The sequence below is a fragment of the Somniosus microcephalus genome, chromosome 8, assembly GCF_052327205.1.
Source record: "Somniosus microcephalus isolate GS21.2 chromosome 8, FLI_Smic_1.0, whole genome shotgun sequence".
Taxonomy (NCBI): Eukaryota; Metazoa; Chordata; class Chondrichthyes; order Squaliformes; family Somniosidae; genus Somniosus; species Somniosus microcephalus.
The window spans coordinates 17,337,045-17,352,350 of record NC_140994.1 but is presented as its reverse complement, the minus strand read 5'-3'; the positions used below and the strand labels follow the sequence as shown (position 1 = coordinate 17,352,350).

The 15,306-nt window shown below is 41.6% G+C and overlaps 1 protein-coding gene across 5 annotated transcripts in view; it reads left to right on the top strand.

Moving 5' to 3' along the window:
• Positions 1 to 15,306, top strand: part of sufu (suppressor of fused homolog (Drosophila)) — a 148,546-nt gene that overhangs the window by 58,717 nt on the left and 74,523 nt on the right. For all 5 annotated transcript variants that reach the window (XM_085994298.1, XM_085994301.1, XM_085994299.1 and 2 more), the window contains one exon: positions 11,891 to 12,033. In XM_085994298.1, coding sequence (XP_085850424.1) covers positions 11,891 to 12,033 — 143 coding nt within the window. The remainder of the gene's footprint in view (positions 1 to 11,890; positions 12,034 to 15,306) is intronic.

The following is a 15,306-nucleotide window of genomic DNA, read 5'->3' as shown; positions in this document are numbered from 1 at the left end:
AATAATACTCAAAGTACAAACGACATGTGTTGTCTTTTTTTTGCTGTTCAGCGTATCACTACCTGTATTAATTCTGCTTTCTAACATGGAATCTCTTCTTCAAGGCATTCTTGGCATTGACACTAAAGTTTGCTTGAGGTATGACAATCAAAATGGAAGTGTTTCCGCAACATGGTTGATCTTTATATTGAGTTGGGATGCCATTATTAATGCAGTATTGAATAATACTGTTCATCAAAAGCTTGCTCGGGCATTGTTGAGAAAGTGGAAATACATTCCTTGAGCAGGTATAAAAAGTTAACTACAGAGAAAATAATGTAAATAGGAAAAGTGATATCTCGTCTATCTTCATAGAAATTGGACAATTTTGTGTGGCAGTCTGAAATTTGTATATCCCTGCACAGGAGTAGTGTAGCTTGAGTAGTTTTGGGTTTCTGCTAACTTGTCTGAAATGTGAGGACTGCTGACAGCTGTCAAAGTTCTGGAGCCATTGCCTGAATAGAAAGAACATTTCAATTATTCTACATAGTCCACATTGTGCCATCTGTTGGAATTTGATGACTTGGAACTCTGCAAGACTTGGAGACTGTCATATTTCAGAATTTGCTAATCTGATCTGTATGCATTTGTACCAGAATATTGATTTCAACTCTCCCATTATTTTGTCTTAAACATTTGGTGTTCTGCATCAAACATTACCTGGCAGCTGCATTTACTGCAGCACTTCTCCACTTCGATGCGTGACCAAAATGACAAGTGATTAAAGTGCACATAAATGTGTAAAGTCACTTGTTTACAGATTCATAATGGATTATCTGCTCATCGAAGGCTGAATCTTTATAACTGAAAATAGATGTTAGAATCTTAGATTCATTTAGTGCACAAAAATACTTCCCACAGTTCTTTACAATATATTTTATTTTAAATCTAATATACAGCAGTGGAGAACCCAACAAAATGAAGTCCTCTATTCTTATTGAACACAAACTGTATGATAACTGTGATACTTGTGACTGATTTGACAAGCCTTTCTCAATTAAAACTGCTTTAATATCCTCTCGTAAATCAGATTCCAGGAGCCAACTCCCACGATTTCAACTGTTAAATTTAGTCTCCATAGATTAGCAGCAATTTTATAACAGTTTTTCACTGTCAGCCACCAGTCTATGGAAACTGGATTCAGCAGTTTAAACTCTGAGCGGCTCCAGAATCTGACCTAAAAAAAATCAGTAACTTCTTTTTGTTTTGTGGAATTTATTTTCCTTCCTACTAGACATCAGTACGGAACAAAATTAATAGGACAATTATAATTGCTTGGCTTCTAGATATTATTTCTGGAAACTTTAGAAATTTTAATCTTGTGACAATAAGTGGATGGGCACAGGGACATTCTATAGAGTCAGCTTACTTTATAGCACCTTTTGCACAGATGATTGCTAAATTATATACTTGGACTTTATCATTCAATGCCCTAAGGTTTGAAACTGAACCTGTGTTATCCGTGGCTCAGTGGATAGCGGAGGAGTGGTCTTTTGGATGAGACGTTAAACCGAGGCCCTGTCTGCCCCCTTCAGGCGGATGTAAAAGATCCCATGGCGCTCTTTTGAAGAACAACAGGGGAGTCCTCCCCAGTGTCCTGTCCCAATATTTATCCCTCAACCAACATCACGAAAACCGATTATCTGGTCATTATCTCATTGCTGTTTTGTGGGAGCTTGCTGTGTGAAAATTGACTGTCGAGTTTTCATTGTTTGTGAAGCGTTTGGGATGTCCAGAGGTCGAGAAAGCCGCTGTATAAGTCTTTTTTCTCTTTTTCTTTTCTCTTTTTTTCTTTTCTCCCTCTTTCCCGCATTGCAACAGTGACTCCATTTCACAAGTACTTAATCGGCTGTAAAGCGCTTTGAGACATCTGGTGGTTGTGAAAGGCACTGTATAAATGCAAGTCAGTCTCTCTCTCTCTCTCTCTCTCTCTCTCTCTCTCTCCCTCTCTCCCCCCTTTTGCCTTTCCTTTGTTTTGCTTTCCTTTCCCTTTCCTTCCCTCCATTGGACCTACTAGCAACTGGCTTTGGTCACTACGGGCAGGAGCTTTGGAGCATGTAGCCTACTGGGCTAGCAAGATTGTCAAGTTATACTTAAACTACTTGACTTCGAGCTGTGCTAGCAATGTATTACTGGTGAGTGGATGCTGGCTAGCAAAACTGAAACTGGCCAGCTAGCTAACAAACATCAAATTTGTGTCTTGCTTTTGGAATTGTGGAAGGTGGCAGCCTCCCTGCTCGCAGTCACATTCAGTATACTCGTAAAATGTTGGGATGCATCAGAAATGTGTTATAAGAACATCAGGAGCAGGCCATTTGGCCCAGAGAGCCTGCTCTGCCATTCCATGAGATCATGGCTGATCCAATTTTGCCTCAACTCCACTTTCCTGCCCGCTCCCCATAATCCTTGACTCCCCTGTTGCTCAAATATCTGTCTATCTCGGCCTTGAATATATTCAATGACTCAGCTTCCACAGCTCTCTGGGTAAAGAATTCCAAAGATTCACAACCCTCAGAGAAGGGGGGTGCAGTAGTGCATTGCAGGGATCAGTCACCATAGAATCAAGTTAACGTTTGACGTGCATAATATCCTGGCATAAAGACAGGAGCCAAGAATGGACTCTGTTGCTTTACATTTCATGATAGCGAGCTGTCAGGGCTATTTTATCAAGTGTACAATTTTTTTTTTATTTTTTATAAAAAGGCTGTAGTTAGGTTGATTTGCTGTACAAGGCATGAGAGAGGAATATTCATCATTCTTTTGGACTGTGCTTGTTAGGCTGCTGTTGACTGACATTGCTATTTCTATTTGTGAACTTTGTGCTATTCCCCAGCTTTAAGAATGTAATGAGAACGGTTACCCCATAGCCTTTTAATATTCTAGTATGCTTAACTGGAACAGATTTTGTTTTTGTTGGTCTTCAAATTTTCTGAGCACTAAAACCTGGTGAACTCATTAACAACATTAATTAGGTATACTTGGAGCTTTTCCTTTGATCTTAGCCTGTCTTGTTGTAAGTATTCTACCCAGCCATTTAAAAAAAAAAAAAAAAAATATGCACTTGTACAGTAGATGGATGCTGAGAAAGCATTTGACAAAGTGCCACACAGGAGGCTTATTAAGAAGATGGAAACCCATGGAATTAAGGGAAATGGGGTGGTGGTATGGATGCAAAATTGGATCAGTGACAGGAAGGAAAGGATGGTGGTGGATGGATGTTTTTCAGATTGGGAGATGCTTTGCAGTGGTGTTCCCCAATGGTCAGTTTTGGGTCCATTACTCTTTGCAATTTTTATCAATGATCTAGACTCTGGTGTAGGGAACAGCATTATAAAGTTTGCAGATGATGCAATACTTAACAAAGTAGTAGATAGTGATGAGGATAGTTATAGGCTTCAGGATGACGGACAGGATGGTGAAATGGGCAGAAGCATGGCAGATGGAGTTCAATGCAGGGAAGTGTGAAGTGATGCAATTTGGGAGAACTAATCTGGAAAGACAGTATACTATGAATGGCACGATTTTGAAAAGTGTAGATGAGCAGAGGGACCTTGGTGTTCATATACACAAATTCTTAAAGGTGGCAGGGCAAATTGATAAGATGGTTAAAAAAGCATAGGGTTACTTGGTTTATAAATAGAGGAATGGAATATAAAAGCAGAGATCATGCTAGAACTTTATAAATCACTGGTTAGGCCTCAGCTGGAGAATTCCAGACAATTCTGGATATCACACTTCATAAAGATGTAAAAGCCTTCGAAGGGTGCAGAGGAGGTTTACCAGGGATGAGGGACTTCAGTTCTGAGAAGAGGTTGGAAAAGTTCGGACTGTTCTCCTTGGAACAGAGACGGTTAAGAGGCGACCTAATCGAGGTTTTCAAGATGATGAGCGGTTTTGATAGAGGAAAAAATATTCCCTCTGGCTAGTGGGTCAATAACTAGAGATCATCGATTTAAAATCATTGGCAAAAGATCTAGAGGGGAGACGAGAATCTTTTTCACTGAGTTGTCAGGGCCTGGAACGCTCGACCTGAAAAGGTGGTGGTAGCTGATTCCATCAATAATTTTAAAAGGGAGTTGGGCAGATACTTGACGATGGGGGACTTACAGGGTTATGGACAAAAAAACGGGGATGTGGGGCTAAGCAAGACTGCTCTTTTCAAAGAGCTAGCACAGGCACGCGGACTGAATGGCCTCCTTCAGTGCTGTAAATTTCTATGATTCTATGTTCTCATGTTTGGACAAAAATGTGTTTCTAAAACCCCTTATGGTAAACAGGTGCTTTAGAATGGCTGAATCCATTGTGCAATCGAAGTACAGGAAACTTTGTGCTATCCGGAGGTGAGCTATCGGGCAATCTGGAGCCACCGGCAAAAATCAGCAGTTTTTTATTCTTTTTGTTTGTTTTTTTTGCTTTGTTTGAACAGTCAAGCTGTGCAAGGTCTGTAGCTATCGCAACAGCTTCAGCTACAGAGCTTTAGGACCACACCCGAGTGTTTAGAAGCTGTTGCTAAGCAAGTGTTTGTTGTCAAATACGGAGATAAGAATCTCCGTATCTCTCAACATTAACTCTGGAGAGTACGGCACTTTTTAGGCAACGGCAGCAGCTCGGTCCTGTGGGTGCCGGATAGCACAAAGTTTCCTGTAATAGAGAACAAGATTGTCTTTTACAGGAACTCTCTTTTAACCGGCACTTAAATAACCGGAAATCTCACTTAACTAGCAAAATTCAGGAGTAGGTTCAGGTAAGTTTTACTATATATTAGTGGCCGTGTAACCGGGGTTCCTGCACCTGTTGCCGTGCAACAGGGACTCCTGGATCTGTGGCCGTGTAACCGGGACTCCTGCATCTGTGGCCGTGTAACCGGGACTCCTGGATCTGTGGCCATGTAACAGGGACTCCTGCATCTGTGGCCGTGTAACCGGGACTCCTGCACAAGTGCTGTGTAACCGGGGCTCCTGCACCTGTGGCTGTGTACGGGGCTCTCGTACCTTAGTAAGTATACTTCTCTGTAATCCGGGCTTTTTGATCAACCGGCACCACGCTGGTCCCGTCGGTGCCGGATAAAAGAGATAAGGGAAGAGAAGAAGTATTTCCACTTGCAACTCAGTGACCACATTAAACACTCAAGTTGTTTTATAATATGTGCTGCTGACTCCTAACTTGCAGGCCTTGTGCAGCTAGTGACAACCACAAGCTAAAGTTATTGAGGTGGCTAAGAAAACCCATTAATTTTTTTAGCACTGTTGCCTCACAGCGCCAGGGACCCGGGTTCGAATCCGGCCTCGGGTGACTATCTGTGTGGAGTTTGCACATTCTCACCGTGTTTGCGTGGGTTTCCTCCGGGTGCTCCGGTTTCCTCCCACAGTCCAAAGATGTGCGGGTTAGGTTGGTTGGCCATGATAAATTGACCCTTAGTGTTAGGGGGATTAAATACGTGGGGTTACGGGGATAGGGTGGGATATGTGTTGGTATAGGGGTTACGGGGATCGGGTGGGATATGTGTCGGTGCAGGCTCGATGGGCCGAAATGGCCTCTATCTGCACTGTGGGGTTTCTGTGATTCTGTGATCACAACTGCTGCCAGTCTTCCTGGGTTCAATAAATGTGCTGATCCAATGCAAAATCACATCAGTCTATAGAAACAAACAGTGGCTCATTGTTATGACTTGATGGTACAGTACAATGTAATGAAGTCAGCACGTGCTGCAACACCAGTCTACACATGCGTTATATGTTAGAATTTACTTTGCAGCAGGTTCACAGGGACCGGGTTTCTCATTCTAACAAATACGGGAAAGGAGTGCATTTTTGGCTCTCCCAAAACATGGGTTACACTATAGAAGTTAAATCAAGGATGATGACTGTAGTCATTGTTAGTTATAAGATTCAGATTTTAGGAGTCCAGCACTGGATTCAAGGAGTCACAGCAGAAGATAAAGTCAGTAGAGTAATGTTCTGCCCCTAAATGAAATATATTGTGAATTAAATAAGCTTTAGTGTTTACTATATGTGTTTGTAGTAGAATATTTTGTATTGTGCCTAATGAAAATGATTATAGGATGCCTGTTTTAGACACCTACTGATCCCTACTGTGGTACCTAGTTAAAATATCAACTGTCTATTGGACACTTGAACATATGGCTAGATATAACACTTTGCAATTACTTTTTGTGGCAATAATCTAATTTAAGAAGGTTCAGGTTATATTCTAACTATCAAGAGCCAACCTACTGCTAAGGGACATGAAGGTGTGATGAGTTTGTATGCTGGCCTTTCACTTTTGTGACCTGATCTAGATTGATTCCAATACCACTATTACAGAATATTCTGCCATCAGCATCTTGGAAGTCAACGTTGACTAGAAAGGGATCTGGATCTGGGCAGAGACTCTACTCTGCGATGAGTGACTCCCCTTCTCGCCCCGCAAAGCCTCTCCACCATCTACATGGCTCAAATGAGTGATGATTATATACTTGCTACTCTTTTAGACATGCAGCTGCAACAATGCTTAAAGCTTGACCCCATCAACTGAGCAGTTGACTTGATTGACACCCCTGCCACTGGACTTGGTATCCACCTCCTCCATTGTGGGTTCATTTTGGCAACAGTATGCATGATCACAGAATGTAGTTATTTGGACAGCACCTCCTTCTCCCTCAACCTTTAGTGTGTCTGATGTATACTGTTATATATAGGTATACTGTTTCATCCCTTTTCCACCTTTCAAAACCTATATTATTTAAAAGAAAAATAATTAGGGTTAAGATGGCACGTAAGCATACAAGTTCTTTAAAGCATTAATTTAGTCTCTGGGTTATGCTAATATTCATAAACTACTTAGTTTACCTTTTTGAGTTTCTTCTCTGGTTTTGGTCATCTGTCCTAATATATCCTTATGCGGCTGTGTCCGATTTTGTTTGATAACCCACCTGTGAAGCGTCTTGGGACATTTTACTACGTTAAAGGAGTTGTATAAATGCAGGTGGTTGTTGTTTTAATTTAAACAACATGGGTGTTTGTTTGCGTATCTGTGCAACACATACCTGCAGAGCATGCTCACTGAGTCGACCATTGTTTCTAGTATGAGAGTATTTGTAACTGCGTGTAGAATTTGATTTTACATTGCTAAATACTGTTTTAAAACAATACATCCAAAGCTGCGTGAGAATTTCCTTGGACAACTAGGACATATATTCTTACAGTCCGAATTGTTTTTCAGTTTTCAAAGGGTTAAATTATTGTGACAGCATGTACCAGGAGGTTTGGTTCCTGGCATTCAGTCTTCTAATTAATGAAAGCTATTTTTCGTTGCATGCTTTAATGCAATTCTGTCTCGCTATGTTGCATCTGCTCTGCATAGATTCAAAGTGTTACAGAAACTATTTCTGTGTCCTGTTGAGATAAAATTGCTTCAAGTCTAGCCAATGATTCATGGGAGCCAGATTTTCAATTTGGCCTGAAATCAGCAAAAAGGATTGAAAATATTAGGTTGCAGAACAGCATTGTTATATTTTTGAGTTTCATTTTACTTTTTTTTATTTTACTCTGGATATTTTTAGCTCCAGACTATTCTCATAGTTAGCTACCTATGGCCTTCATTTGCCCTGATCTAAGTTCATCGTGTAAGAATGCTGGGTTTCAGTAGCCTGACAAATATGCCTCGAACCAGACAGATCCTTAATTTGCCCGCTTTAACTTCTCACTAAGGGATTGTCTGGAGTTTTACCTCCCAACAAAGGTCTAGGGATGAATGATGCCTGACTTGGCACGCCAAACTGTCTTGCATTAAACCCAATTCAGATCAAAATGAATTAAATTTATTAACCCTCGGTTAGGTTGCTCTCAAGCTGCTGAGTGAGTGAGTTAACTCTTCCTTGCCAAATCATTGAGGAAGAAGCCATGCACTAAACACTATTTATTGGCTACAAATCGCAACTTCAAGGTGGGTACACAAACGCATAATAGACATAAGTGTAATCAGAGTTATCTAGCAACAAATCATTAATGGACAATTACTTAATAAAACGAGTAGCAACGGTTACACTGGCAATTCAGTGTATCACTAAATCGGCACAAAGGGATGCTGAGCATTAACTATAGCAGCGACCAGAGTCTGATGTGATCAATTGGTGAGATTACTTTAAGAGTAATTCCTCAGATAGCTGACAAGTTAATGGCTTTGAACAACCAGCCTATCAAATAGCTCAAGGTTATGTATGTGATCAGCAACTTTCAGAGCTTAACTACCTCATCTTTGAGTGGCATGGTTGCCAATCTCCTTCTCTGGGTCACAGGCGATGGCTTCTTGAGTGTTGAGCTGACTATCCCCCCTTTTGGCTTTGGGGGCTACTCCTTCCACTTGGATCTTCGATTCTAACTGAACCCACCTTGTGCTCTAGTGATCATATCCGAGCTGGCTTCACTTTCACCCTTCTCTGATCTCAGGCACTTCTAAAGTTAAGTGACGCTTTTTTTCAGCCTGCAATTCGCTGCAGCAGCCTCAAAAGCTAATTTGTCATTTTATTCTCCTTCCTAATATGCAGTAAGGCACCTTTCTGCATCTGCTAGGTAAAGATTCTTCTAGATTGAAGGTTGTGAATCTTTGGAATTCTCTGCCGCAAAGCGCTGTGGATGCTCAGTCGTTGAGTATATTCAAGGCTGTGATAGATTTTTGGACTCGAGGGATTAAGGGATATGTGGATAAGGCAGGAAAGTGGAGTTGAGGTTGAAGATCAGTCATGATCTTGAATGGCGGAGCAGGCTCGAGGGGGTCGTATGGCCGCCTCCTCCTAATTCTTGTGTTCTTAAAGAGGACCTAATTGAAGAGGACTTAAGTGAACTAACAGAGACTACTACTACTTCTAAGACACAGACAGCTTGCTCTCTAGAAAAAGGTTACGACAGACTGTCTACTGCTATTGACTTGCAATTGTCTTAACACTGATCGACCTGAGGGGTGCAGTGCACTCTATTTTTATACCTTAATTTTTTAAAGGAAGGACTTCCTACATTCATGTGCCAATCAGGATGAAGCTGGTGCCAGAAAGTCTCAATCCCCCTTCCCTACCCCAGAAATATTTTTTTCCTCAATTGTGAGAGACTTGGTGCTATGGAGGAGCAAAGGGATTTAGGTGTGCATGTACACAACTCGCAAAGCTACAAAAAGGATAATGGAATGTTGGCCTTTATCTCATTCAGAATCAATCCTTCAGTTCTACAGAGCCTTGGCCAGACCCCACCTGGCGTACTGCGATCAGTTTTGGGTACCGAACCTCAGGAAAGAAACATTGGCTTTGGAATTGGAACATCGCAAATTCACCAGAATGATACCAGAGCTTAAAGGGTAAAATTGTGAGAATAGGTTGCATATTCTTAGCTTGTATTCTCTTGAGTTTAGAAGGTTGAGCGGTGATCTAACCAAGGTGTTTGAAGTGATAAAGGGACTTGATACAGTAGATATAGAGAAACTATTTCCTCTAGTGGGGTACAGGAAACTTTCGATTTTACCGGCACCTAAATAACCGGAAATCTCGGTTAACCGGCAAAATTCAGGAGTAGGTTTTACTTCATATTGTATTTGCCTCCTTCCATCTGTTGCTGTGCAAGGGTGTGGCTGCAGCTGTTGCTAAGCTACAGAGACGCTTGGAACTTGTGGCCACTGTTCTACAGTTGTTGCTAAGCAACAGGGTTTGTTGCTTTATACGGAGCTGTCAGCTCTCCCTATCTTTTACTATAGCGTTCGGTTATCCGGAATTTTTGATGAACCGGCATCACGTCAGTCCCGTCCGTGCCGGATAAAAAAAAGTTTCCTGTAATCCAGAACAAGGGAGCATAATCTTTAAACTTAGAACTAGGCCATTTAGGAGTAAAATCAGGAAGCACTTTTTCATGCAAAGGGTAGTGGAAATCTGGAACTCTTTTTTTCTCTTCCTCCTCCCACCACCACCTTTCTTCCCTTCCACCCCCCCCCCCCCCCCCCCCAACAAAAGGCAGTGGATGCTGGGTCAGTTGAAATTTTCAAGACTGAGATGATGTGAGATCGATATAGTTTTGTTAGGTAAGGGTGTCAGAGATGGGTAAATGCAGTTGAGGTACAGATCAGCCATGATCTAATTGAATGGCAGAACGGGCTGAATGGCCCACTTGTTCCCGAGTTTCTACGTTCCATGGAAGTCCATTCTTACAGATTGAAATAATCTGTAAAAGCTGCTGAAAATTCTGCAAACACCATATGAATTTTCCTTTCAAACTTGGCATGTCTTTGTGTCGCAATGTTTCTAAGAGTTGTGATAATTGAGTCTTGCTTTTCAGTTACTTCAAGCCACTTATCCTGATTGTCTTCTACCACTACATATGTAGCCTGGCGAAATGGAGCAGCACAGGACACGAACTTTCGTTTTTGGGTTTTTTTATTCTGTATTAATAACTTGGGTCTAGGTTTAGGATGAAATTGTAAATACATAAAACACAGTCGACAAAATACGGCAGTGGCTTGCTGCAAAACAGAACATGAGGCAAACCACAGGTGAAGGCAGTTAATTAACTAACAATCATTATACAAAACAAAACATATCATACCATACATTCGTATGTCCCGTTATCACTTGTCACCTCTTACAAGCAAACAGAAAGTATTAAACTCGTTCGAAACGTAGCCCCAAGGACTCAACAACAATTTTAACAAAGGTTAACACCAGCACATGGTGGGACAATCTACAAGCATCCCCGTGATATCGAGTGATTTGGGAAACAATATCACTTTAAAACTATGTCTGGCTGCACTAAATGCTGTTTTAGTTGTACTTTACGCAGACTAAGTTCATTTCAAAAGTCATATTCACCCCAACTCTCCTCAGAGCACACCCCCCACGCTGGATCTAGAAAATGGAGGCTGTGAAGAAAGGGGAGGTTCCTTTGGCATCACATGGCCTTACCCATAACCCTTTTCTCCTTTTTTCAAATTCTAAAGGGGAAAATGAACCGCGCCATCTAGTGGACTTAAATATTCACTGCATTTTCCCACTTGGCTACACATAGAAGATAACATTGTATTGTTCCAAAAAAAAATTAAGCTTCAGACTCCAATAAACCAAAACATGCTACTCAATATTATTGGGATGCCGATTGATGTTTAGAACCAGCCAATTGAAGGTACAGCTCTCAAAAATCAGGCACCAGTTTTCAGCTGTACCTGCCACCTCTGCCTGAACTCATATTTATGTTATGGTCATCTAATTTAGCTGTCTTTTGGATGCCATTAAATAAGTGACTGGAATGGATTCTAAAGTGCTGAATTGTAAAAGCACCAATCTTTGTAGTAAAGGCTCCATTTGAAATCTTGGGTTTAATTCATTGTGGAAAAATAATAAAACAATGGGATTAAATCATTTAATACAATAGCAAAATACTGCGGATGCTGCCTGGCCTGCTGAGTTTTTCCAGCGTTTTCTGTTATTTGGGATTAAATCATTATTTTGTGTTTCCAAACTCCATGCTCATGAGCCTCCTCTTCAAGCATTACTCACTGAAAGCTGTCAGCATTTTGAGGCTGAGGATGTGTTGAATGCCAAATCTACTGCTTCACTGTCTAGTTATTGAAATGCAGCGAAGATAATGGTGCTGATCAGGAAGGGCCAGGCACTTTTTTTTTTGAATTACATTTTGAAGCAAACTTTTTCAGATAAATAATTTGGAAGAGGCAGAGGGATAGTTCAGGCTCTCCTGAGTGTGTGTGTATATATATTTCTTTAAAAAATCTGAATGTTACCTGCTACTCATGCATACAATCAACCAAGAGCAATAGAAAATGAAGTATAATGTGTTTCACTTTGAACTCTTTTTGTTACCAGAGAACACATTATGCAGTGGTGACCATGTCTCGTGGCACAGTCCCTTGGACAACAGTGAATCCAGAATCCAACATATGCTGCTGACAGAGGATCCACAGCTGCAACCTGTGCATACACCCTTTGGAACAGTTGCATTCCTCCAGGTACTGGCTCAACCAAATAATTTGTTCTAATATTGGCCCAGAAATTCAGGTCCCCACGGGTGAGTACGCACTGGGTACCCACGCGTAGGCCCAACGAAAGTGCCGGTTTCGTGCATGCATGCACGGGAAACCGGCACTTCCGTTCCCCTGAAAGAAGGGGTTGACAGGTGGAACGCGTGCGCCGGAGAGGCAGCGTGTGCGCATCGAACTTACGTTTTTTTTGCAGGTTTCTCCGGGAGGGTAAGTCTCCAGCAGTCACACTTTTTTAAAAAGCAGGCGCAAGGCCTGCTTTTAACAAGGTAAGTGGTGAATTAATTAAAATTAAAACATTTTTCCACAGGTTTATTATTTTTAAATACTTAAAGAAAAGTAAGTTTATTTTAAGCCCCGTTAGAAAAGGTAATTAAAAAAAAATTTACATTTTAAATTATTGTTTAAAATAGTTATTTCATGTAATTTAGTTATTTTAAAAATGTGATTTAAAAAAAAAAAAAAAATGTATTTGAAGTTTGTGTTGTTTTGGGGCTTATAGTATTTATAGGTTTGACAGCTCTTCCTGTCAAACTTATGAATGAAGCATTCCCTGCTACCATTGGCTCTCCATGGCCCACGTGATCCCAGGGGACGCATCGAACTAACTGCGCCCCTGGGATACGCAAGCACTGTGCGCTGGCAGTTGGAGGAGGCCCAGGATCGGAATCCCACGCGGGCCCACAGCTCAACGGCCGGCGCGCTAGGTAAGTGCAGGTTGGGGGCTTGCACCCGCGGGAAGCCCCCGACCCGAATTTCTGGGCCAATGACTCTGCAGCTCCAAATAGCTGTAGATGTTTTAATAACATACAGGTAGACTACCTTTTATCCGAACTTCCGAAAACCGAAACCCTCTAAAAACCGAAGGTTTTTCGTTCAGCGTAAGTCGTGCGCACGACATGACCAGAGTGGCGCACGACTTACGCTGAGCAGAGGGTCAGCGTAAGTCGTGCGCACGACCCCGACCCCCCTGCCGACCCCGACTCCTGCCGACCCCCACCCCCGACAAATTTCCCAGTCTTATAAAATACCTTCCGAAATCCGAAATTTTCCGAAAACCGAAACACGGCTGGTCCCGAGGTTTTCGGATAAAGGATAGTCTACCTGTAGTATGTCTTCAAGAAGATTATGAATGATTTTTATATACTCCTTTCTTCACCCCACCCCACCCCTGTGTGGTTGCAATACTTAAACTTCTTTTTGAATTTGAAGTTCATGCTTCAGTTGAATGCTTTGTATGAAACCAATTGTGCCAAAACATGTGACTTTCCAAAAATTTGAGAAAGCTGGAACAGCTGCCAGCATTGCGTTTCTGAGATCACTGAGATTCTGTCCATTCTTTTCTGTGTTCCCTTCCCTTCTCGCCATCAACTTTCAGAAAGAACCTGGCGATTTGAATTGTATAAAATAATTATCAGAACAAAAGCTTTTGGTTTCCGAAACGTCTCACGGAGGAATATTGATCTGAGTTCTAATTGACGTTCATTGTGGTGGTTAACTAATGTGTTCAGTTATAGAATCCTAGATATTTGTTTTCCTTTATTTGCCACTTTGATATATATTTTAAAAGCCAAGCTTTTTTGTCAATTTTCTTGCTGTGGTGTATTCCACTCCACACCCAGATGGTGTGCAGATAGCCTAATGACAATAACTTGGATTAATATACTATTTTTAATATAGATAACGTCCCACGGTGACGTGGGGTATTGGGAATAAATAAATGGAATAACTGAACTGACACTAAAGTATGGTAGATGACCAAAAACTTGATCAAAAAGACCCCTGGCACCTTCCTGTGCAAGTGCAGGAGGTGCAACACCTGCCCTTATACCTTCCCACTGTCCAGGGCCCCAAACACCCCTTCCAGGTGAAACAGCGATTTACTTGTACTACTTGCAATCTAGTATACTGTATTCGCTGCTCACAATGTGGTCTCCTCTACATTGGGGAGACCAAACGCAGATTGGGTGACTGCTTTGCGGAACACCTCTGTTCAGTCCGTAAGGGGGACCCTGAGCTTCCGGTCGCCTGTCACTTTAATTCACCGCACCACTCCCCCTCAGACTTCACTGTCCTCGGCCTCTTGTACTGTTCCACGGAAGCTCAGCGTAAGCTCGAGGAACAGCACCTCATCTTTCGATTAGGCACTTTACAGCCCTCTGGACTCAACATAGATCATAACCTCGGCCCCTATCACATAAATATATATTCTTTTTTTATCCACAATTTTTGTTTGCCTTTTTTCTTTCTTTCTTCTTCCCTCCCACATGGCAGCTGTCCTTCATTCTGCCAGCGCAATTCACACCCCATCTAGAGCCATCCTTTGTTTCTTAACCTGTCCCATTACCACCGCCTCTCGCCTTGATATCTCTTAATGTCTCTCAATCTCTCCTGCTTTCTATCCTATCACTGACCTTCCCTTTTGTTCTTTCATCCCCTCCCCCTTTTCCCAGCCCCTAAACCTGCTTTCCATTTCCTACTTTTTCCAGTTCTGACGAAAGGTCATCGACCTGAAATGTTAACTCTGTTTCTCTCTTCACGGATGCTGCCCTGTCCTGCTGAGTTTTTCCAGCATTTTCTGTTACTTCTGTAATCTGTCACCTTACTGATTTCTGGTGCTGAAAATATTTCATTCATAAAGCCTCTCAAACGTCAGGAATAGCTTTATTACACACTATTAACCCAAAACTGTTGAATTAAACACTTAAAACATAACTTTACATAATAACCTGCCCTTTTTTCCCCTTCCCTATCGTCTTTAATTTTACTATTTCTTCATCTAACTCCCTCTTTATTCAGCAGGAACAATACATATATTTTAAGTTACTACAGTTTTATTGCATTGTACTAGTACATATTGTTGTCCATTTGGTTGAGCACATGCTGGGAAGTAAGCACTTTTGGGGATCATGATGGTTTGGAGGCACCCCTGGGTTCTCTTGATCATTGAGGTTGTCATGGAATTTTACAACATAGAAGGAGTCTATTTCACCTGTGCTGGCTCTCTGGAAAAACTCATCCACAGTCTCGTTTAAGAGTTATACCAAAATAGGGATCGAGCAGGGTTTGGGTCATTGTGGGTTTTTTTGCATTCCTTTGACAGAAGAAAATTCTTATTGGATTGTGGCCATGTTCTAGAGTTGGCCTTTTCTTGCTTTTGGAGACCGTTTGGGGTAATGTCGGCTTCTAGGTAAGGACTCGGATCTGCTGGTCAGAATGAGTAATGTACAGCATAGAATATGT